This window comes from Sinohyriopsis cumingii, chromosome 1 (genome assembly GCF_028554795.1).
Source record: "Sinohyriopsis cumingii isolate HCF-2022 chromosome 1, ASM2855479v2, whole genome shotgun sequence".
NCBI lineage: Eukaryota > Metazoa > Mollusca > Bivalvia > Unionida > Unionidae > Sinohyriopsis > Sinohyriopsis cumingii.
In genome coordinates this window covers 28,722,827-28,746,027 of record NC_142961.1, presented here as the reverse complement: position 1 = coordinate 28,746,027, position 23,201 = coordinate 28,722,827, and the positions used below count along the sequence as shown (strand labels likewise).

The window sequence follows — 23,201 nt, the reverse complement described above, 5'->3', positions numbered from 1 at the left end:
TGAATAATAATCTGTAATACCCCACAAATGATGAAGACAGCGTATAAAAGTAGGTCATACAACAATGGGTATTATATTTTAATCAAACTTAGACTTCAGTGAACTAAAGTTGTTGTTGTTGTTACAGGTTTAATTACATTTCTCAGCGCAAGATTAAGCTATACATGGCAACAAGTACAACTGGTGGAATAAGAAGCCAGGAAAACCACAGTAAGAACCACTGACCCATGGGAAGCTACTGCCAGCTTTCTCACATACCAATGAACAAAATTGATTTTTTGTATAGTGTTAGATTTTTGTAAATAATGAGCTTTCTCAAATTTTCAATCTTTTTATGATTGTTCTCATATGTGTGTTTGTACGTCAGTGTGAGAAATTTCATCCCTGACATTATAGACTACAAAATGTAAGTCACTTACACTTTCAATCTGGTAAAATATCTCATTTATGGCAAGGGGGACAACTCCAGGCTGGACCTTGGTTCCTGACATAGTAAAGGTTTTTCCAGAGGAACTTTGGCCATAAGCAAAAACTGTGCCTAAGAGAAAATAATGGATAATATGTAGTTATCAATAAAGACTAAAATGTTCCTAAGTAGTCAACCCAAAAGAAATGAAATAAAAGTAATGAATTTGAATTCCCAAACCTTCTAATAGGACCTTAGTTTACAAATAAGACTATAGAAAATAAATTCATTTAACTTAAGTCAGGTTTCCTCTTACTGTTTCCACCCCATTGTTAGATATTTGGGCAGTAATCATGGGGTGGAAGGCCAGATAACATACAATGTTGACAAAATGAAATGTGATGTCACAGTGGTGTAAGATGTTGCTTTAGACTGGGACTAGCAAAATAAAAGTATCTTGTATTGAACCCAACCTGTCTGCAATTAATAATTAGAATATTTATCTTTTTTAGAAATAACAATTAAAAGATTCTTCCTTTAACTGCAGAGTGTTGAAACCATTTTTAATATTCTTCACAAATAACAAGATTTTCAAACTAGCTACATCGTGGACGTACTGTATGTCCACTTGGCACCATGTTTATTTAGCGTAAACAAAGCATTATAGTAAGTCTTCAAGTTGAAATGATATGATTTTCCATTTAGGAGTAGCAAAGACTATACTTCATGTATCAAGTGTTTGATAATCAGCTTTTTACATGAATCACGGAAACTCAGTGACTGAACCTACATAACCTGTTATCATTATCATATTTGAAATTGATGGATAAATTACCGTATATACTCGCGTATAAGCCCGTTCGTGTATAAGCCAACCCCCCCAACTGAATTGGTAAGACTGTTATAAAGTGCATGACCCGCGTATAAGCCGACCCATAATTTCTAGACTACCGGTACATCACAAGATGCACAAAGTGAGTTCTGAATACATTTATTTAGGCAAATCACATTATTAAATAAAATGAAAGTAAGAAAGCTAATTTATATGTTGAAATAAAGACAATTCTAAAGTGTTAAGTCTTAATAGAAATTTAATTAATCCTCATTCTAAAATCATGAATTATAAAAGTTCTATCACTTTTAGAATCCTTCAAAATCTGGCTCTGTAACAGACTTGCCAAACAGTTCACGAAACTCAGCTTCTGTTACGGGTGTGCTTTCATCATATATGTCGTCATTGTCATCATGGTCATCCGATAGTGTGTCGTTCTCCTTCTCGCTCTCCTCGTCATTGTTGGATTGAAATATAGCATCATCCTCTGTTCCATCCATGACATTGCTGATACAGCACTTCCTGAATGATTTGGCAATCATTTCCGATGGAATTGAGTCCCACGCTTCTTTTACCCACTTAACGACCAAATCAATGTCAGGCCTCATTAAATTCCCGCCTTTTGTCATTTTCACAGCCCCTGAATAAACCCATTCTGCCCACATCTTTCGTAACTTGTCCTTAAAAGGTTTGTTGCGGCAGACATCAAGAGGTTGTAACACTGACGTTAAACCTCCTGGTATCACAGCCAGTGTTGTTTTCATTTTCTTTGCGGCCTTTTTTACTTCATAGGTCTTGTATGCACAAAACATATCCCATACAAGCATTGAAGGTCTCCAAAGAATTGCACCTGGTCTCTTGTATATAGTGGTAGCATACTATTTATATACCTTATCCTGTAATTATTTCCATGTGTGGTTGGTTATCAATTTGTATTTGATAATTATTTATCATTGTTGTTTATTTGTGTGGTTTTTTCAAAACTACCGATAGTGTGATTCAATTGATCAAAATATGATTGGTTTCAGCGTGGACATTATTCAAGTATTGTGACAGTTTATAACTTTGAGCAGAAACCATGTCCACTACCATATCTCGTTAAACAATACATCTGAGAGTCGGCATGTATTAGTGAAGTCATTGGCATTGTGCAACAAAACAAACCTATTATTACCGAGGCATTTACCACAGATTAAGCATATGGTAGCTATTGTACAACACTCTACCGCTAACAAACCACTTTGCTTTACAAACAAATAAACAATAGTAGTATATAAACTGTGGCTGCCGATTACTTCTAAAACACCTGTCAAAGAAATACCACTAATTATATTGTTTTACAATTATTCACACTGACTCGTATATTGCCCTGTTATTTATCCTTCCTAAGCGTGCGCGCAGCAAACCCATATGGAGCCTCTTGCTATTGTTCTTTTAAGACTATCGTACATGTATTTCTACTCTCAATCAAAATGTTTGTCGTATATACCTTCAGTATCATAATTCTTTTATTTTTTTATGTAGATTCTTTTCATATTTACACTGAAATAAGCTAGTGTGCATTTGTACGATACCATAGAGTTTAATGATTACTGATTAGCTGAGGGTTAAATACTTGACTGGAGATTACTAATATGGCGGTTCTTTTGGAAAATACACGTACCACCGTGGCTCAAATAACATGTATGGCTGCATTTTCAGGTGGATGGACATCTGTCAAATAGACGTCAAGTACGTTAAAACATGTTTTTCATTCATTATCCTACCACTTAAGTTAGAAAAAAATATTTGTTTCACTTCACGACAGCACAAATCTTATGAGCCATGTGGCATCATTGGGCATGTGATCTCATCTTTGGCGATCAACAGAAACAATATATACTGGAAATCGAGGGAAAAAAGCGTTAAAAATTTCAGACTTGGACCTTGGCCCGCAGATAAGCCGACCCCCCCTTCTTCCAGGCCTTATTTTTTTCCTAAATTTTTCGGCTTATACGTGAGTATATACGGTAAGCAATGATTAGTGTTCATAGCAAACTGAAATTAAGTGGGAATAAAAAATTGGATGCAACATCTCCTACTGAACTAGACTGCAAGATTGTAAAGGCCACAAAAAATTCCTGTTTGAATGTCGAAATAAACAAAATAATGAACAAAAATTCTTATAAGTAAATTCACAATCATTAAAATCTTTTGTTTAAAGGTGTTTGGCTATGAAGTAGAATGTAGATATCCTCTACGAATTTTACTTGAAAAAGTTAATAAAACCTGAGTGGAAGTTACCTCAATATGATACATAAATTTCTTTTATATTTTCAAAGAGAATAGTACAATTCATTAGTACAAATAAGCTTATTCTTGACCTCTCAATCAAAAAATGTTACAGTATAAACTAAGTACAGGAATATTTCCAAATATCCTTTGTTTTGCCATATAAGGGATTCAGAGACTGGGGCAAAATAGATAGTCCAAGGAAAACAACCGGAACAATAAACAAAGATGCATGATTTTTCTTTCATTTTTATAAAAACAGTCATTGAGCAATTCTGATATTTAATGATTGGTTGGTGCACTGGATGAAAGCGCAAAAATTACACATTGTTCATTTGTTTTGATTTTGTGTCACTTCCGTCACATTCGATATTTTGTGCTGTGTGAAATGTGTTCCATTTTGCACAAGCCCTGCAAGGTCATGTCTTGACTAAAGCACTGGATGGAAGGTCAGCACCATTTTCATCCAGGACCAAACAGAGATCAACACTCTTTTAGTAAAACACCACATTTATATGATCATCCGTTCATGAGGAGTAGCAATGATAATAGTTTTAAAGATAGATATTGTGGCAGCCATATTTGATGTCCAAACAGCACTCTTTTCAATTAGAACCAACTAGACCTTGGAATGAATGAGTGTAAAGTTGCATGGCAATCCTCCAAGTAGTCTAGGAGCAGCAAACTTGTGCCAACAAACGCAAAGATGTGACTGCTCCAGTGGCCTAGTGGTTAGAGCATCTGCCTCAGATGCAGGAGGTTGTGGGTTTGATCCCTGGCCGAGTCATACCAAAGATGGTACTAACAGCTTCCTCACCTGGCGCTCAGCATTACGAGGTTAGTGTTAGGACTGGTCGGCCTGGTGTCAGAATAATGTGACTGGGTGGGACATCATGCTACATGTCTGCGACATGTTGCCCCCCCACCCCAGTGCTAGACATCACTATAAACTGCCACACTGCAGACATCGTAGCGACATGACTGAAAAATTGTTAAAGCTATGTTAAAAATCCAAATCACACACACACAAAGATGATGGACAGCAGACAACAGTCCATTCCAGAAGATCTTCTGGTCTATGGTGAATAGAACCAAAATAAGAAATACTGTTACCATATAATGTAACCATGATAATACTCCCAAATATCACCTACTTCACAAAGAGATGAATGAGGAAAGTTGGTTAAATCAGATGGTTTAAGGGAGGTGTGAACTATATGTTGTGTACAGCAATGCAATGAAAGCTTAAGATAATGAACATCTGGTAGCCAAGTAGCCACCTAACAGCTGCAAGGAAAAGTTACTTAACACAGATGCTATTTTTGTATACTGTAAACAGACAGGAAGAAAAATTATTTTATATCTTTCTGGAAAGTCCACATTCAAGAGGTGCATGAGGCAGAAGTTATTTTCTGAATGTTAATACAACTGGGTAATGTATTTGATGTAGAAATGGCTGAACACAGATCAAATTGGTCAACAACGCAATTTTGGCTCGTGTTATCTTATTAAAGAGACAAAACTGTTTTAATTGTTATAAATGAGAAGCTAAATTAGAATCTTGTTGATTTAAAACATTTAGGCTTTTGATACAAGTTGCTTAATTATAATGACTGCTGAATAAAGTAAGTTTTCTGTGCCTCTGCCTTGCTGCATCAACAAATTCCATGTTTTCGATATGAGATGCACTACCCTGCCCCAAAATAACTCTCCAAATATCTAAATGGGAATGTCACACACACACATAGTTGCAAAACTGTGCACCTGACCTGCTGTAGTATTTCTCAACATGCATCTAAAGCTAGGTTTTATTACTGTGGGGTAATAATTTGAGGAACATATTCAAAGTAATTTAAATCAAAAGAGGTTTAAAATATGTATCAGTTTTACAATAAAGTTCATTGCATAGTTTGATTGCAAAAGGTATACAATTTAAAGACTGGGTTTTCCATGCCAGGGGCTGAAAAATATATACACTTCCACTCACCGTGTCAGTCAAGTATTAGAATTATTGACTTGCCTGAAGAATAAACTAAACCTGATATTATAGATAAAAAAAGATCACAATATTTATAACCTAATTTGACTAGGTGAAAGGCTGTCTTCTGGAATTTATTATGTGACCATTGTAATGCCAGTTATAAGTATTTATAAAGTGAGACCAGTCTGCTCTTCCCTGGTTGAGAGTACAGAATTTTAATGAACAAAGTCAGCAATATTCTTGGCAGAACATCCTTTTCATTAAAGAGCAATAATTGTCAGCCCTGTATCAGCACTTGCCCCACTGGATGAGTGATTTAAAATTTCATGTGACCACTGGAAATTCTCAATTGTCATTTCAAGTTGGAAGAGTGATTTTTCATTCTCTTTACATCACCTCTATACAAATAAGAAATACAAATGCAAGGTGTTTTGCAATAATAAAAGCTTTGATATACTTTTATCGAAAAAGCACATAATGTAATGAAAGAAAGCTAAAAGTTTGGCATCTGTATATACCATATTGAACATAATATGCACATCATACCCTTAAAACATTGATATTTGTAATGTAAAAGTCCATTCATAATAAGCACACAATGATATTTAAAAAATGTTTACATATATATATACTGTGTGTGTGTGTGTGTGTGTATATATATATATATATATATATATATATATATATATATATATATATATATATATATATATATATATATAAAGACACACACACTAAGAGCTAGTTACCTTGTCTTTTTGGGGAGCTCTTTGATCTGGAGGGGTATCCTCTCTCCCAATATGATCACATAAGAACACATTTAAGAATTAAAGATCCACTTTTTGACTTGTTCACAAAATTAAGTGGTAATGAGACACTAAATGTGCATGGTGGTTAATAATTGACTTTTCATGTAAGTTTTGATTTTGTGAACAAATTATGGTATGTGTGGGTATCACATCAAATACAGTACACGTAGCTGTCTTTTTAGCAGTGCCAGAAAAAAAATTCAAAGGATCTCTCTTTCCCACTTTTGCATCAAAGAAGCCATCAAATTACTTACCATGGAAACCTTCAATAGCTGCATCCACAATGGGTTTACAGATATCTTCAAATATATCATATGTTGTCATCTGTTGGTCAAATATTTTATCTGTTTAAGAAAAAAAGAAAATGAAAGTGTGATGCCAGTTTTAAAGATCCACTTATCCCAGACAAGGGATATCAGTTGTCCATGAACTGAAGTAACACAGAAAATACAACTGCATTGTCGTGTGAATAACCTTGTTTTCATATTTTTCAACAGCTTGTAATACATGTGTGATACAACTTCCTAGTAAATGACCCATAATGTTTAGTGGTATAACTGGTCTGGCTATGTATGGGTACTGGCTAATGTGGACAAAAGTACACTAAAATGAAATACCTTATTATTCAGTCTATAAAACTGTGTCATATCTAACTACAGTGAGCTTTATAATTGGGATTCACTAACATGATTAGTTAATTCATGTATACATTTTAAACTACTTACCAAAGTTATATGGTTTGCCAATCTTCCCATTTTCCTCCACTTGAGCAATGCTATTGTCTTTTACAACCCAATTTACAGATTGCCCTGACCTTTGTTCTCTGAAAAACACAAGCATATTCACAGAACTAAAAAAAGAGTGGAATGGACTCATTGTACTCGGAAAATTACTTCTAAATAGAAGGTCTTTAAGCAAATACTTCAGAAATAAAATTATAAATAAACAGAATTTTCTAAGCTTATTTGTCACACAGAATGCTATCAGTGGAAAAATTTTTGTTGTTGTTGTTGTTGTTGTGGGGTTTAATGCCATTTTTCAGCACGATAGGCTATACATGGCGGCCAGTATTAATGGTGGAGGAAGAACCCAGAAAACCCCGGAAAGAACCACCGACCCACGAGAAGCTACTGGCAAGCTTTCTCACATGCCCACATTGGCTGAATCTTAGACTCGAACCGCCGCAGACAGAGGTGAGATGGCAGTGATCCGTAACGAAGAGCGCTTTAGACCACTCGGCCACTCGGGGCCCCCATCAGAGGAAAAAGAACAATAAAGGGCATGAGAGAGAGAGAGACTAGATTACAGCTGATATACTTTAAAATATAGTTAATAATGTCATCATTGCAATTTCTTTTTCAGACATTCCAACGCTTGGCAACATCTTTCTGAACATGAATTATTCAAACCATAGTCAGAATTAAGATTTTAATTCAATGTTTTCTATGTCTTGATCCTTTTAATCACACACCACTTTCATGCCTAGCACAATGTCATGTTGATAAAACCATGGGTGGGGCCTTTCAGATTAGTTATGAAGGCAGTATCAAAAAATTAAGGCCCCTCTAAAGGCAAACCAGATCAGTTACATATCAGTTTTGTCAAACAAAAAGTGATATTTTAGTCCCTGACAAAACCTGAGTGCTCTAATGAAATGCAACATTTTTATTTAGAAGTTCTTGAAGTATTACTATTCACTGCCTGTTGGCATTCCATTTACAGGACCCTTATGCTTATGAAGATTGTCTAATTACTTGTATCAAAAGGTATGAATTTTGTATCCAGAGTGAAGCATGTAACCTAGGAAAGGGTCAATCCTACTTCTGTTCTCCCTATTTCACTGATTGCCTATAATTACTGCTCACATCATAATAAAAGGGCAGTCCCTTACTCATAACTAAATATATTGATCAGAACCTATGCAACTGTTTGACAATTAAGCTAAGCTAGGTTATTATAAAAATATCCAACACTGTTTTCCACCTAACAGGAAAAGAGAAAGTTTCATTGTATCTTAATCCATTTAGTTCGCAAACATCTGACAGCTACTGATTCTACCAACATACATAGTGAATATTTTCTGCAATTGTGATGCATCCACTGTATTAAGACATGAGCTAATTACAAAACTTGAAACTATTAACTGATTTAAATAATAAAAGACCTTTGTCTCTCTGACATCATTTATGTACAGAACAAAAACTAAACAATTCAATATCCTCTGAATTCTCTTTCGTGTAGAGTATGATGAAATACTAACATTGGCCAGACACTGGGATTTGGGACATAACGGAAGATATTTTTAGTGTAGTTATGCTTATCCAATCAGTAAGGACACTGATATATCATTCAACATTTGTTTGCAACAGGATCTGAATGAAAACACTGCCACCAATGAAATGGATTCAAATTTTTAGTGAACAAAGTGTAAATAAATGTGGTTTTGAAAGCATAAACTTTTTGGTACAGAGTACTGGTTTACTCCATGACTTTGTTGAAACATTATTTTCAATGAAATCAAAGTAAAATTTTAAAAGGCAAGGTCACACCTGTTCATCATATCTCTTTTGTTATCTCTGAACTTTTTTTCTTCTAGTGAAGATCTGCCAAGCTATTTCTTTTGAAGTAAAATTGTATTTGATATGACTATGCATAGAAGGTAAAAGACCTGTTATGTATTAACACAGATGCATATTATATCATTTTCAGATTCATAACTGATCCAATCACCTTCTTAGATTTATAAACTTGATCTGTAATGAGTAATATCTGTTTAAATTTGACAGTCCACACTGTCGTCTGCATTCCTGATCCCTCTCATCCACAACCTGAAATGTCACTCTCTCTGTTCTAATGATACAACTCTGCACTATATGTGAGACTGGTTGCTGTTTTAAGTGATCAGGTATGCATGGTTTGAAATTTAACATTGGTAGTGTATAAAATGCACCAAACTGCAAAACGTGCTGACCCAGTACTACCCATTATATAATATGCATATGATATTTACTTTAAATCATACATACCATATATACTTGCTTACAAGTTAGTACAACTATAACCTGCAGAGACCCAGATCTACTATTGCCTCATGCACCAGTAAGTCTGGGTCTATGGAGTTTGTTAGGAGTAATCAGTAAAACCAACAACATAGACACTGATCAGACAGTACATAATGGCAGTTGAGATTAACTTAATAAGCAAGTATATATGGTAGAACATGATAGAACAGCTGATACAAGTCTGCACCATAAATTAAGGATGATCATTTGTGAGATGTTGAAAAACTGAACTTATTGAAACACTTAAATTTTGACATAGTTAAGGGTTTAAAGAGCCAAAGACGCTTAAATATTTATAGACTGGCGTACATTTTTTATGCTGCTCATAGTTTAATATCTATCCTAAAGTATGTTCCATTATAAATAAAATTACAGAAAAAAAATAATAGCAAATGAAATTACAAATAAAATGTCAAAGACACAAATAATGCTGTATGTTGGTGAGTACAGTTTTTCATTAGAACCACATCAGTTTCCTGCAAATGAAAACCAGTGCAGTCAATTTTCAAATGTGGTAAATAGCTAAAGATATCCAAGGGTATTATATGCTTTTCATTAACAATTTTTTTTTTACATGACTGTTATTAGAGTTTTTAAAACTAAATATTTTTTCACTACTTAACAAGAGACATTTTAGTCACAACCATTTCATTTTTACATCCAGTCTCTACCACAGTTAATAACACAGTGATAAGTGATGTCATAAAGATGACATCATGATATAATGATGAAATCATTTCATGCTATGCAGCAAGCATGGATTTCACAGAAGCAGACTACCTTAAAAATGAACACCTTCTTGAATCACTCTTAGCACACTGGTCAAACACCCCATAAAGTTGTTTCTTGATTTTCCATTAGATTGGTTTCATACCCATTAGTAAAATTGGAAATGTCAGGTCTTATGCATTGTCCATTGACCAATCAGAAACAAAATGGTGAATGTGATGACTTACCTTTCAATCAGAGCTCGCAACCGGATAGCAACCTTGATGTTGTCAGACATGATTGTTCTTTTCTAAAAGGACAGAAAACAGATTTGAAATTGAAAATATGGTACTGAAAAACTTCTTGTTGGCTTCAATCATCGTAAAACTATGTTCTTATGGGGCCTTCTATAAATGTCAGCCACTGCAGATACCACCTCCACCACCAAAGAACCCCATACACACAATTACAAGTAATAGTTTGACCATCAATTCTGAAGAACTTTATACTATCATGTAATAATAAGGTAAAATAAATTATGATCACCTGCTTTTTTCAAGGACACGTCTGAAATAAACATTATTTTTGCTAAAGATTCTGATTAGATTGACAAAATGTTTGGAATACTCACATAGAATATACCATTTTTGAACATAAATTATACAAAGATTTTTTTTTCTAAAATGAAAATGGCAAGTAGCTGGCTGCTGATGTTGAACAAAAACAGTTTTAAAACACTTAGCCCTGCATCTCCCTCATTCCACTTCCATCATCAGGGGGTAGCATACAATGCAAGTTTCAGGGATTTGCACAGCAGAATGATGAAGAAACTGACTGAAACAAATCTTCTAGAAAATAGCTTTCACTTTACCAATTAACTAAGATGGTTAAGTACAAAGTGTGACTATCTTTGTTCCCTCTTTTCCGCTTCAACTAATTCTTGACTGTCATAGTTTACATAAAATCCCAACAGGAAAATCAACCAAACTCACCCTAACTAAGTCAGCATTATTATGTAATTAAAATTGGTGTGATTAACTTGTCCAGGTCTTAGCAGCATTCATCACTGCATCGTTATGTAATTACACAGGAGCAATCAACTTGTCCAGGTTTGAGGCAGCATTCTTCATTGGATCATTATATAATTACACATGTAGTAATTGACTTGTCCACGTCTGAGACACCATTTTTCAATGATGGTTAAAAATTCTACATTGCATAATCAGGTACAAATTCAAACATTTAAAACTTTGCTATCATTCATCCGATTTCTGAAAAATTTTGACTATCAGTCAAAAAGGTGTAACGGTAACATTTGGAAGTGGCAAACTTTACAGGAAATGCCTAATTTTCAAAGATCTTAAACCAAAAATGTATAATAATAGTGATACAATTTTCAACATAAACTTTTGGGAAAATACATGGTTAGTGTCTGGACTGATAGCATAAACTGACAAAGTAGTCGATTGTGTTGGTACATTTTTCATGAGTTTACAGCTTTGGGACGATAACAATTTTAATTTACATATATAAAATCTTCAAATGCCTCCAGCCCAGCAGATAAAGGAAGATAGCACCCTGTGTGAAAAGGTTTCAAGGATGTATTTAAACGAAGAACTTTCAAGGGTAGTTAGCAATGCTCATTCCTGTCTCCCATTAGAATTTAAAAGTAATTTTGTTTCTGCTCAGCTGACAGTCTTGTTTTCAGATTGACAATCATTGGATTGAACGCCAATATAATGTATATACATTTTAAGTTCCAAGAAGAGTTCTGCCTCTTCCACTAAATGTCAGAACATAATCTCTTAGCTAGTTTTCCAATGTGACAACCCTTTAATTGAGCTGCAATTGATGCCTACTCAATGGCAATTAACAGATGGTGGTTATTTGATCTTGAAGCACAAATGACACGTGTTCAGTTACAACTATTAATAGATTTCACAAACTATTTGAACAAAGTGCTACTTATAGAGCCCTTGATCAGTCTCTACACCAGCACCCACCTATTAATTGTAGCCAAGGAAAGGGGGTCAGATATTTATAATGACTAGACCACGAAGACAATGGAGGATATCAGAACTTTATCAGACAATGAGAATGAATTCTTGGACATTGTACCAGAGGACATTAGGTAGTGACATTAATAGGATACTGTGATTTTAATAAAATGTAGACTTAACTTTCATCAATTGTTTATTTGAAAGACATGTGGAATTAACATACGAGATATTGTGAATCGGATCATTCTTAACTATTTTATACTGCAATGTCACCTATAATCGAATTCATAGATTTATCATATAAATAAATTTAAAATGTCAATCATTGTGGATATTAGTCAAGTTAATTAGAACAAATTTTAAAGTTGTCGATTTATCGTGACATATTCCACTCAATAATACAAGTATATTTTATACAGTTTGTTATTAAATTTCCTTCCTTTCGTCTGATCTATATATTTAACAATCAATCTATCCATCCACCCATCCAGTTGGGCTTATTTATTTTTCAAAAATGCAACTCTGACTCCACTAATGACATGTCACCCCTTGAGATGGATCTGACTATCAAGTTACTTGCATGCTTTGACCACTGAAAAATACACATCTGCATGCCTTTCGTGCCAGCTTCAACCTAAAACAAAGCAATTCAGGTTTATACACATTTAATACATTTGATCAGGTAACTGCGAAACCAATCATTAAGAGCAATGGATACTCGGTAAACGTTTTTGTAAACTTTTTACAGGTATAGCTGTAATATCACAATAGTTTATTGTAGACCCACATGCCATGTCTTAGCTAAAAGAACAAAGACATTATTTTAAAATGACTGAAGTAATATAGATTCCCCATTTCTTTTACAAAGTTTCAACTGAAAAAATTTAAATTTTGAATCACAATTTTTCAAACACTATTAGTATAGGGTATATATCTCAGGCTGATACATTACAATAATCTTCCCAGAAGAGTAAAATATGAATTTAGTGAATTGGGTAATTTAAAAATTCAATGAGATATTTTGAAAGCATTGAAAAGAAAGTTACAATGAGTCTTAATCAATTGATCATGAAGACTTACAGCTAAATCAGGGTTGTATGGACAATGTGATCAAGTTTGAATTCTGTGCTGCTTCAGAAAGTCTGCCACAATGGCTAATTTATGAGCTGGTGTGGATTCATGGAATAGATGGATACCTCTGCAGAGAAATGCCTGAAAGCCTATTGTGATGCAATTTGCCACTTTTTACAATACTCCTATCACACAGTATGGATCTTGTACCCCACACTCAAGACAAACACAGTATAAATTAGTGTTGGGAATCGGTTGAAATTTCATGATCAATCACTAACCACTTAAACATGCTGCCACAGGACAAAAATTATCAAAATAGTGCATCAATTTTAGCTAGGGTCTAACTGAGATATGATCAAAGTTTTTGTAATAGGACTTAATTATTTAAGATTGTTGTTCACTTTATTTCTTTAACTAAAACGAAATTATAAAAAAAATTTAAAAAATTGTGTTCATTTGTTTATAACAAGAACAGGTTAATAAAAACAAAAAATCAAAATTTTGTTTATTTCTTTAAAACAAGAACATAAGAACAGGTAAAATCACATAACATGTAAATGATGTAAATGACTAGATACAGCTCTAGTAGATACATGACCAGAACCACTTAATCATAATTATAATTAGATGATGAACTTAATTAACATTAAAAGTAATCTTTTATTAATAGAAATTCTAGAATTTTCAACTCTAAAGACTTTGTAGGTACGTCTGAGTCATTCAATCAACATTCGGAGCAAGACTATACAACTTCATAGTCTTACAGAGAAACACCTCATTTTCTGGTTTGAGCCAAGACTGCTTTTTATTTGAAAGATTGCCTGCTAGGCTGAAAATTAGATGCTAGCACCACAATGAACTTTTGGGCAACTTTTGAAATTCTTGAATAGTACATTACAAGATTGCTCAGCCACAAACCTGTTCAATTCATGCTCAGCAAGATGCTCTTGTGAAACTGTAGTGGATTCCCCACAGGATTATATCATCTAGCCATGCATCACTATTGACTTTAATATTTTTGGAATTGGATGGTCCTCATGAATCTAGATTTTCAGACTTAAATGTTTGTTCCTTGTTGGAATTAGGAATATCTGTAAATGTAAGCTCATGCACAAATGGAAGAGGAGGCTCTTGGTCTGGCACAACATCTAGTTCTGTTTCTTGTTTAACAGCAATTACTATATGCTTCACAGAAATTTCATTCCACAATAATGACTATTAATAAACACTGTTTAGTTGATGGACTGAGGAGGCAAGCTAAAAGTCCAGTATCAATATACAATGTCCTACATTGCATGAGTTTTCATTTCCCTACTACAAATAGTGCTTGTGTCATTTTCATTCTCTATCAATGCAATTTCTAACTTTTTCAAGATTGGAAGAACTAGGTGCTTTGTAGGTGTCTTTTCTGCTGACAGCTTTTGAGCGGCCACATGAATGGCTCCAACAAAACTACAACAGCATCAAATAATACTTGTTCATCATATGTGTACAATTCTGAACAAAGCTCAATCCCCTTTTCCTAAGGGAAGAATAATGTACCACTGCATGTAGTGCTAGGGTTTGTTCAGAAAGAAGCTGAAGCAAACTGAGTGTACTGTTCCACCTGATGGCAACATCCTGGATAAGTTTGTGTCCTAGAGCTTCTTCAGAAAGTAAAGCTGTTGCCTCTGTAGAAGAATAGGTCATCACAGATCTGTCCTTTGTTATAAGTTTAGATAACTTCAGCACTGACAACCCTGCTTTTACAACCAAATTTATTCTGTGACCATGGCAGCCAAGATGATTCTATCTCAAATGTTTTTCATCATTTGCAGCGTTATCTAACTTTTAATGTCAACCAATAGTACTAAATAAACTACCCTTTTAAAAGATGTCAACAAATGGCTGGTCTACTAACTGACAAGAATGATGAAAAATTATGTCCTTGTCATATTATTTCTAGATTGAAAAGACATTTGCTCTTTAAACTGTAATTTGCAAGCAAAAATATATTTTTATTGTTTTTAGTTATCAAATTGTACAATACTGCTTCAACTTGCACCTGGGATGTCTCTACATATGCAAGGAATGAAATGTGCAGTGTCTATGTCTGAGCCAGAATTAAATGAAATGCAGAAAATTATTCTTCTTTCTATCTATGCTCTTTCCACTCTGAATAAAAAATGTGATAAACAGAATCTCAGATGCAGGTGTGCCAACCCTAACAATACCTTCTTAGTAAAAGTTGCTTTTTTTCTCTATAGGTCAGACCAGCTTTCAGTAAGGTGAAACAAAATTCCAGTAAAGTACAGTAAACCCCCAATTTACATGTATACTGCATTCCTGAGAACACAACATATGTCAGATTCATGCAACTCAAATCCATTCATCAACAGGGAACCAAATCTTCATCCTGGTCAAGCAAAAAAATCGCTATTCCTGGTTGGGAACCCAAGCTGTGCACATGGTTATACAAGTGACTTATATGCATCTCAGATTATTTTTCTGCTTGGGTATTAATATTAATTGCACAAATGCAAGATGCAGGTAAGTCAGATATCCATAAATCAGGGCATTACTGTACTGCTATTGTCAAGTTGGAAGAACATGCATCTAAAAAGCTCCAAAGTGTGATTAACTGAGACTGATGAAGTGAAGGTAAATATGTTCAACTAACAAGTTTGTAAAGTACATGCAGACTTTAATTACCCCTGCCCCCTTTACAGATGGACAACTGCAGTTCCAAACCCTTTGAAGCTTAAGGGCTTCTTGTTATCTCTCAACATTATGTAATCCTTGGCTTTCTTTCGATTTCACATAGCAATGGCAATCATTATCTTCCACCATGTGACATACTCAAATCAACAAGATATCCAATAAACAAAATTGTTACCATTCATGCTTCAAGCCTTACTTTCAGTGTGGCTTTAATTAGCTTGCTAAGAATGTAAATACAACTTAAAAAATTTAAAGAATTTGTGAGAAAAGAAAAATGACACATCCCAGAGACAATTTCGCTGTTTTAAAATAGGCCTACTTGGTGACCCAATATATATTCTGAAATATACCAGTCAATAGTAAATTTTGCTTGGTATTGCTCTCAATACACTTAATAATAAATACATGTATTTGGATTCTCCAGCATGTACACTGTTAAAGTGCAAACAAGTCAGCAGACAGCTTTATCATTTTCATAATGATGGATATATATTCCTTCCTCAATAATAACATTCTTTAACTAGTTGCTTGGATAGTTGGCAATACCGATAGACAGATTTTGTGCTTTGAATTGCTTAAATAGAACAGTGAGATTCATCTGCCAAAGTACACGTATCATTGGAGCTGCATGGTTTAGCATGAAATGTTAAATTACATTTTCACAACTTGACTTCTAATATGTATAATGAACCAAATCAGTTTGTTTAATGACATTTCTTTTAATGCTTTTTTAAAATTAAAAAGTGAACATACTTGTAGCAGTGTTCAATATTCTCATTTGCTGACCTACAGTGTCTGCTTGGTAAATATGCTTTGAAAGATGCTAATCGTTAAAAAAAAAACAGACACCTATAATTTTATATGAAACAAAACTAAATGTAACATAAGATGACAGAGCACTTTAATTCCAATAAAATTAAATATATTTATTATCATGCATCCTAAATTTACATTATGTTAGATAAAAAAACATATGATGACTGCAGATCCTCATTCTATATTAAGGAATTGTTCTAACGAACCTGTTTATTATACCAAAGAAAACAACAACTATTATTACTACTTAAAAAAAGGAAACTTCTAAAAAGAAAACAATAACTGAATTGTACAACTAGTTATAAGAACAACAATAACTAGTTTTGGTTTATATCATAGACAAGCCCTTTTAATATTAATTTTTAATCTGCTCCAAAAGGACATGTGTCCAAAAAATTTAAAGCAAAATTACAAGAGTGACCAGGGCTCAAACAAAATTCTGGCTTCAATGATAGTTGATCTCGGAACACGCTACACAGCACCATTATTTAGGCAGTAAGATGGCAGCCAAAAAAATATCAGGGGAGGCATCTTACATTGTAGGACTATGGTGTAGTCCTACAATGTAAGACATCAACCCTGATACTTATGTTTTGGGGGTCGAGGTCTTACTACCTAAATAATGGCACTGTGTAGTTTGTTCTGATATCAACCAACACCATAACAATAAGTCAAATTTTCAGGAATATCTCACACACTTAGCAGCCCATATCAGCCCTTTTCAACAAATCCAAAATCATAATGTTTTAGTCCTACTTATTCTGATGTCTTTTTAATATTAAATTCAAATTCTCACACATGCAAATGGACCTTTTTTAAAGTTCTGTTGGCCTACATTTCAGTTGCCTGGAATGCAATGGAAGTCAGGAATGCCGCAATCTGATTAAGCTGAAGTATGTTTCTTTAACAAAACAAATAAAAGTATACTAATACTGAAGAAAGTGTTAAGAAGGCTTCATTCCGTTCAAGAATCATATCATCCTTTTAACCGATTTCAGTATTCCCAGCTTCCATCACATTTCAGCCAACGGAAATGTAGGCCAATGGAACTTGAAAACATGTCCAATCCTTGTGTGAAAATTTGTATTTATTAGAAAAATGACATCAGAGAAATGTGAATCTGAATCTAAATGTATATAGAGCAGAGCCAGTTATGGCATAAAATGACACCAGAAGAGAAAGCCACTAAAAAGTTAGAACTGTTCAAGAGCTTTCATGCAGCTATCCACTGTTTGCACACACACAACACTGTCATTAGGATGATTCCAGTCCACAGCTGATTTTACAAAGAAAGAATTTCTAAATTGTTCTGTTCAACTACAAAACATCTACTGTTATTTGTTACTTGTTTTTCAACAATGTTTGTAGTTTAAAAATCAGGAAAAGATTTGGCTTTAATTTGGCATTTCTGTCTGTGTTTTTGTGTGTTTAGGATTTTTAACATAGTTTTAAGAATTTTTCAGTCATATTGCTACAATGTCTGCAGTGTGGCAGTATACAGTGATGTCTAGCGGTGGGGGCATCATGCCACAGACATGAGTTTTATGGATTTTCCTGTGCTGCAGATAGACAGCTTCATGAGATTTAAAAGGGATAATCATTGAAAGTCTGCTTTGCCATGCCAAAGTTTATACTAATACGGTTTCATCATCATCTGACAAGTTTAAAAATGTAAAAAGTGTTAATGATTATAGACTTCTATTTTGATAGCAGGTGGTTTCAGTTGTGAAAAGATACATTCTTCACCCTGGCAAAAGCCATAAATTGTTTAATGCAACTTTGCTGGCAACATCTTATGATTCAAACTTGCTGATGTATGTCTCATCTCACACATCTTATGATTCAAACTTGCTGATGTATGTCTCATCTCACACATCTTATTATTCAAACATTTTTAAGTCTCATCTCACACATCTTATGATTTAAATTTGCTGATGTATGTATCATCACACACATCTTATTATTCAAACTTGTTGATGTATGTCTCATCTCACACATCTGGATCCATCTGTTCAATTTTATAATTCTGACTTTGTGAATATTTTTGTCTGACACATTTATGATTCACACTTTGTGGCGTATATCCGGATTTGTCAAGCAAGTGCTTCTACATAGTACAAGAGATTTTATTACTGCCAAGTTTCAAACAACATTGTGTGTGTGTGTGTGTGTGGCTAGGATTTTTAACATAGCTTTAACAATTTTTCAGTCATATCACTACAATGTCTGCAGTGTGGCAGTTTATAGTGATGTCTAGCACTGGGGCATCATGCCGCAGACATGTAGCATGATGTCCCACCCAGTCACATTATTCTGACACCAGGACGACCAGTCCTAACACTAAACTCTTAATGCTGAGCGTCTAGCAAGGCAGCTGTTAGTACCGTTTTTGTAAGTCTTTGGTATGACTCAGCCGGGTTTGAACCCACAACCTCCGGTTTCCGAGGTGGATGCTCTAACCACTAGGCCAGCGGAGCGGTGCATTTTCGTCTTAATGTTATACAAATATATTTGGTGAGTGAGAAAGCCAGCACTAACCACTATACTACTTTATAGAGGTATGTAAGACGGATTCTACTACACTGTTCTTGAAGTGTTGGAAGATCCCGGTCAGTTTACATTTTAGTGAAGCATCCTGCTTCAATTTTTTTGTCACCAGATACAAATCTTGCTGCCTGGCATTGGACTCTCTCAAGTCGATCAACATTCTTAGTGTAGTACAGATCCCAGACCACACAACCATATTCTAAAACGGATCTGACTAGTGCTAGATAGGCAGTCTGTCTAGATATCTGTGGACAGTGTTTCGCTTTAGAAATGCCAATGTTGTATTTGCTTTTTTGGTTGATTTGATAATGTGACAATATTAGTCCAAGATAGGGGTTGTCACTGACTTGTAGTATGTGGTTATCTAAGGTGCAAGTGTGATGATTTTGTTGATTTACTGGTCATACTCATGACATAGCATCTAGGGATATTGAAAGTCATACCCCAATCTGTTGTCCATTTTTTGAGGGCTGCAAGATCATTCTGGAGGGTATGGTGGTCACTTTGGTTTTGAATTGTTCTGTAAAGGAGACAGTCATCTGCAAACAGCCTGGGGGCCCCGAGTGGTCTAAAGCGCTCACCGTTCTGGATCACTGCCATCTCACCTCTGTTTGTATGGGTTCAAGTCCAAGGCTCGGCTAGCGTGGGTATGTGGGAAAGCCTGCCAGTAGCTTCTCATGGGTCGGTGGTTCTTCCCTGGGTGTTCCAGGGTTCTTCCTCCACCAGTTATACTTGCCGCCATGTATAGCCTTTCTTATGCCGAAAAATGGCGTTAAACCCTAGAACAACAACAACAACAAAAGCAAACAGCCTGACCTGAGATTTCACAGTCTGGAAGATCGTTAATGTGACAAAGAAAAAAGAGTGTTCCCAACATGGTTCCCTGAGGGACACCAGAGTCATAAGTAACTGCTTCAGATGATCCTCTATCCACCACCACTAGTATGTGTTGCTCTGTCAAGAACATTTCCAGAGAAAAGTGCAGTGGCCCAATGCTTCCATAGTTTTCCAACTTGAACAGCAATTTATGATGTGGCACAGTATCAAATGTTTTTGAAAAGTCTAATATCACCACGTCGGTTTGTATTCCTTTGTCATTTATTTGAAGTAAGTCATATAGGTAAAGGCAGACTAAAAATTATGACTTTAATTTGTAGAAAACAGCGATATTGGCTGCCAAGTGTGTGAGATATTCCTCAAAATTTTACTTATCCTTCTGTTTTTTGTTAATTGACAACTGAACATGCTACAGAGTGCCGTTATTTGGGCAGTAAGACATCGATCCCCAAAACATAAATATCAGGGTCAATGTCTCACACTAGGACTAGACTATGCTGTTATGCACAGGTGCTAAACACAAGCTTGATGTTGAGAAAAAAACAATAATCTGAAGGAAAATAATCATACAGAGTGACAAATATACCTTAGATTACCCTCATGACTCGTTCTGACATAGGACCCTCTCTATCATACTATGTAAGAGAGAAGGTACTTAACTTCCAAATTAGACAGGGTCTTCTTCACTGCATACATCGTAAACAAGTGACTTTCATTTTCAAAACATGTAGGAACACACATCAATGGCAAAATATGATTGGCTCAACAGGTTATAATGAAATAACATCCATTCATCAGAGAACCACTTCACGATGTAGACTATTTGTATCCAGACAAAAATAGGCAACAACATGATCACATCATGTTAGGAATCATATGAATGTGCTAAATTCATGAGAGTATACATTAAAGTATAACCTTTTGAGCCACTCGTGTTTTGCCATTGACATGTGTGCCTACGTGTTTTGAAAATGAATCACTTGTTTACGATGTATGCAATGAAGAAAATGTCTAATTCTTCCATGGAACAGGATTCCTAAAGTTTAATCGAGTTAATGGGAAGTAAAAACTTACTTTTGCATCTACCACTGTTCTGTAATTAAAGAAGGGATGTATCGTAGGGTTGCAAACATGGTATATGTAGCTCTTTTCAGGCAAATTTCGCGAAAATCTCCCATAACTTCAGTTTGGTACATCGCAGAAAAGTCAATGATGGCTTGATGATTAGAAAAATATATCAAGAGTAAAACAAGCCATAGAGTATGGTCGTGTGTCTGTAAAGATGGAAATCGAGGGTCACGGGTGAAACCAAGAACTTGGAAGTAACGTATCTTCTTTTATATAGTATGATAGAGAAAGTCATATTTCAAAACGGGTCATGGGGTACTCTACGGTATTTATGTCACTCTGTATGATTTCTTTCCTTCAGATTATTGGGGGGGGGGGGGAGGGGGTCTTCTTCTTCTCAACATCAAGCTCGCGTCGAGCACCTGTGGTGTTATGGTGATGAATTTCAATCAATCAAAACGGGGAGAAATGGAATCATGAGGTATGAAATTAAAGCTGAATAGTAAAGCAATGGTGGTTAATTTCGATAAATATCCGAAATATCCAGAGTTGTGAGACGAAATGTCCTGGGCCGAAACATTCCATGGATCGAAACGTCCACTGCTGCGATTCCGATGATCACGCTCATATTCGAATATGACTGATTTTTCCATCATGACTTTTATAGAATGACTATAAATCTGTCTCTAGCAAAAATCATGAAGTAAATTGATGAAAATACCCGAACCTTTGTTGTTATAAATTTGACAACTGCAGATGCTTTGCCCCAAGATTGAATTTACCGCCTCTGTTGTGTGATTGGTCCTTATTTTATTTTATTTTTATTTTTACCTAGGTAAGTGCAATATACAGATGGAATAAATACCGAAACACTGACGTTACCTTTAGCGCATTAAGCGCCCAATACCGGGAATGGCAATATTTCGTATACAATACAAACAGTTCCATTATTTTGTTTGAAAACTATATATCTAAACACAATGAAAATGTACAATAATATGATTCAGATAATGTTAAAAAAAATCACTTTTTAATTTTTTTTATGGATTTTATTTGTAATTCCGACTTGAGATACTACTTTGTCATTGTTAAATCCAGTGGCATACCAAAAAAATGTTGGGCCCCATATGCAAAGCTTATCCCCTGCCTTTATTTTTATTAATATAAAATGCCAGCTCCAGTAGCAATTTTACGGTATTTGATGGTTGGCATATTGCCTGTTCCTGGTTTCTTTCTATAGTATCAAAAATAATTTGTTTGGTTGGAATCGTGGGCCCCATGTATTCGTGAGTCTTGCATACTACTGCTATATGGTATATGTCTTAACGAATAATATTATAACATTTTATTTCTTCTATATTCTAATTATCTTCTTTCACTTTATCGATTTTTCTGCATTTTTTAAAGTCACGTTGCAAATTGACAATTTTTTAAATAACAGTGCTCATATTAAAACTAACATTCTTATAACATTTTCTTCTATTTCCCCTACACAAAATATAAACGTAAGGAACAAAAGAATTCGATATTATCAAGGAAAGGTCTAAAAAGTGCCATTTATTATGATTGTTTATATTGCTTAGTAGTTGTAAATGAGTTCAAATGGGGAGGGATATCCCCCCCCCCCCCTTGTAAATATATCCAAAAGTTCAACATGCATTGGGAGGGGGGGGGACTATCCCATATGGGAATAATAATGTTAAAAATGTATATAACCTTAACATGGGGAAGGGGTGTTTTTGTCCCGTATGGGAAAGGTAATGTTAACGATGTCCTTAGTTTTAGCATGATAGGACAATGCTGGCCCACCCCTTCCCCCACCCCACATGTAATCTACGGAACTAAGCATAATGAACAAATTTATTTACCCCTAAGGGAAATGCAATGTTGAACATTTTTTATGCTATCCAACACACATTTTTATACATATAATATCTAGCACATATATGAATTCATTTAATGACATTTTGGGATCGTATCATAGTGATTCTTCTGTATTCTTAGTACATCAGTACATTACCGACAATCATTCGGAATACCATTTAAACTCATTCTGATTACTCGATACTTGTCGAATTGATAGAACATTT

At 34.8% G+C, this 23,201-nt stretch overlaps 1 protein-coding gene across 1 annotated transcript in view; it reads right to left on the bottom strand.

Moving 5' to 3' along the window:
• The window catches only part of LOC149806602 (uncharacterized), a 186,706-nt gene extending 164,633 nt beyond the window's left edge, over positions 1 to 22,073 (bottom strand). The window contains exons 1-5 of the mRNA XM_089955423.1: positions 21,839 to 22,073; positions 10,318 to 10,379; positions 7,025 to 7,122; positions 6,554 to 6,643; positions 420 to 538 (exon numbers count right to left, since the gene is read on the bottom strand). Of these exons, the coding sequence (XP_089811549.1) occupies positions 420 to 538; positions 6,554 to 6,643; positions 7,025 to 7,122; positions 10,318 to 10,367 (357 nt within the window). The 5' untranslated portion in view covers positions 10,368 to 10,379; positions 21,839 to 22,073. The remainder of the gene's footprint in view (positions 1 to 419; positions 539 to 6,553; positions 6,644 to 7,024; positions 7,123 to 10,317; positions 10,380 to 21,838) is intronic.
• Positions 22,074 to 23,201: the final 1,128 nt, after the last annotated feature.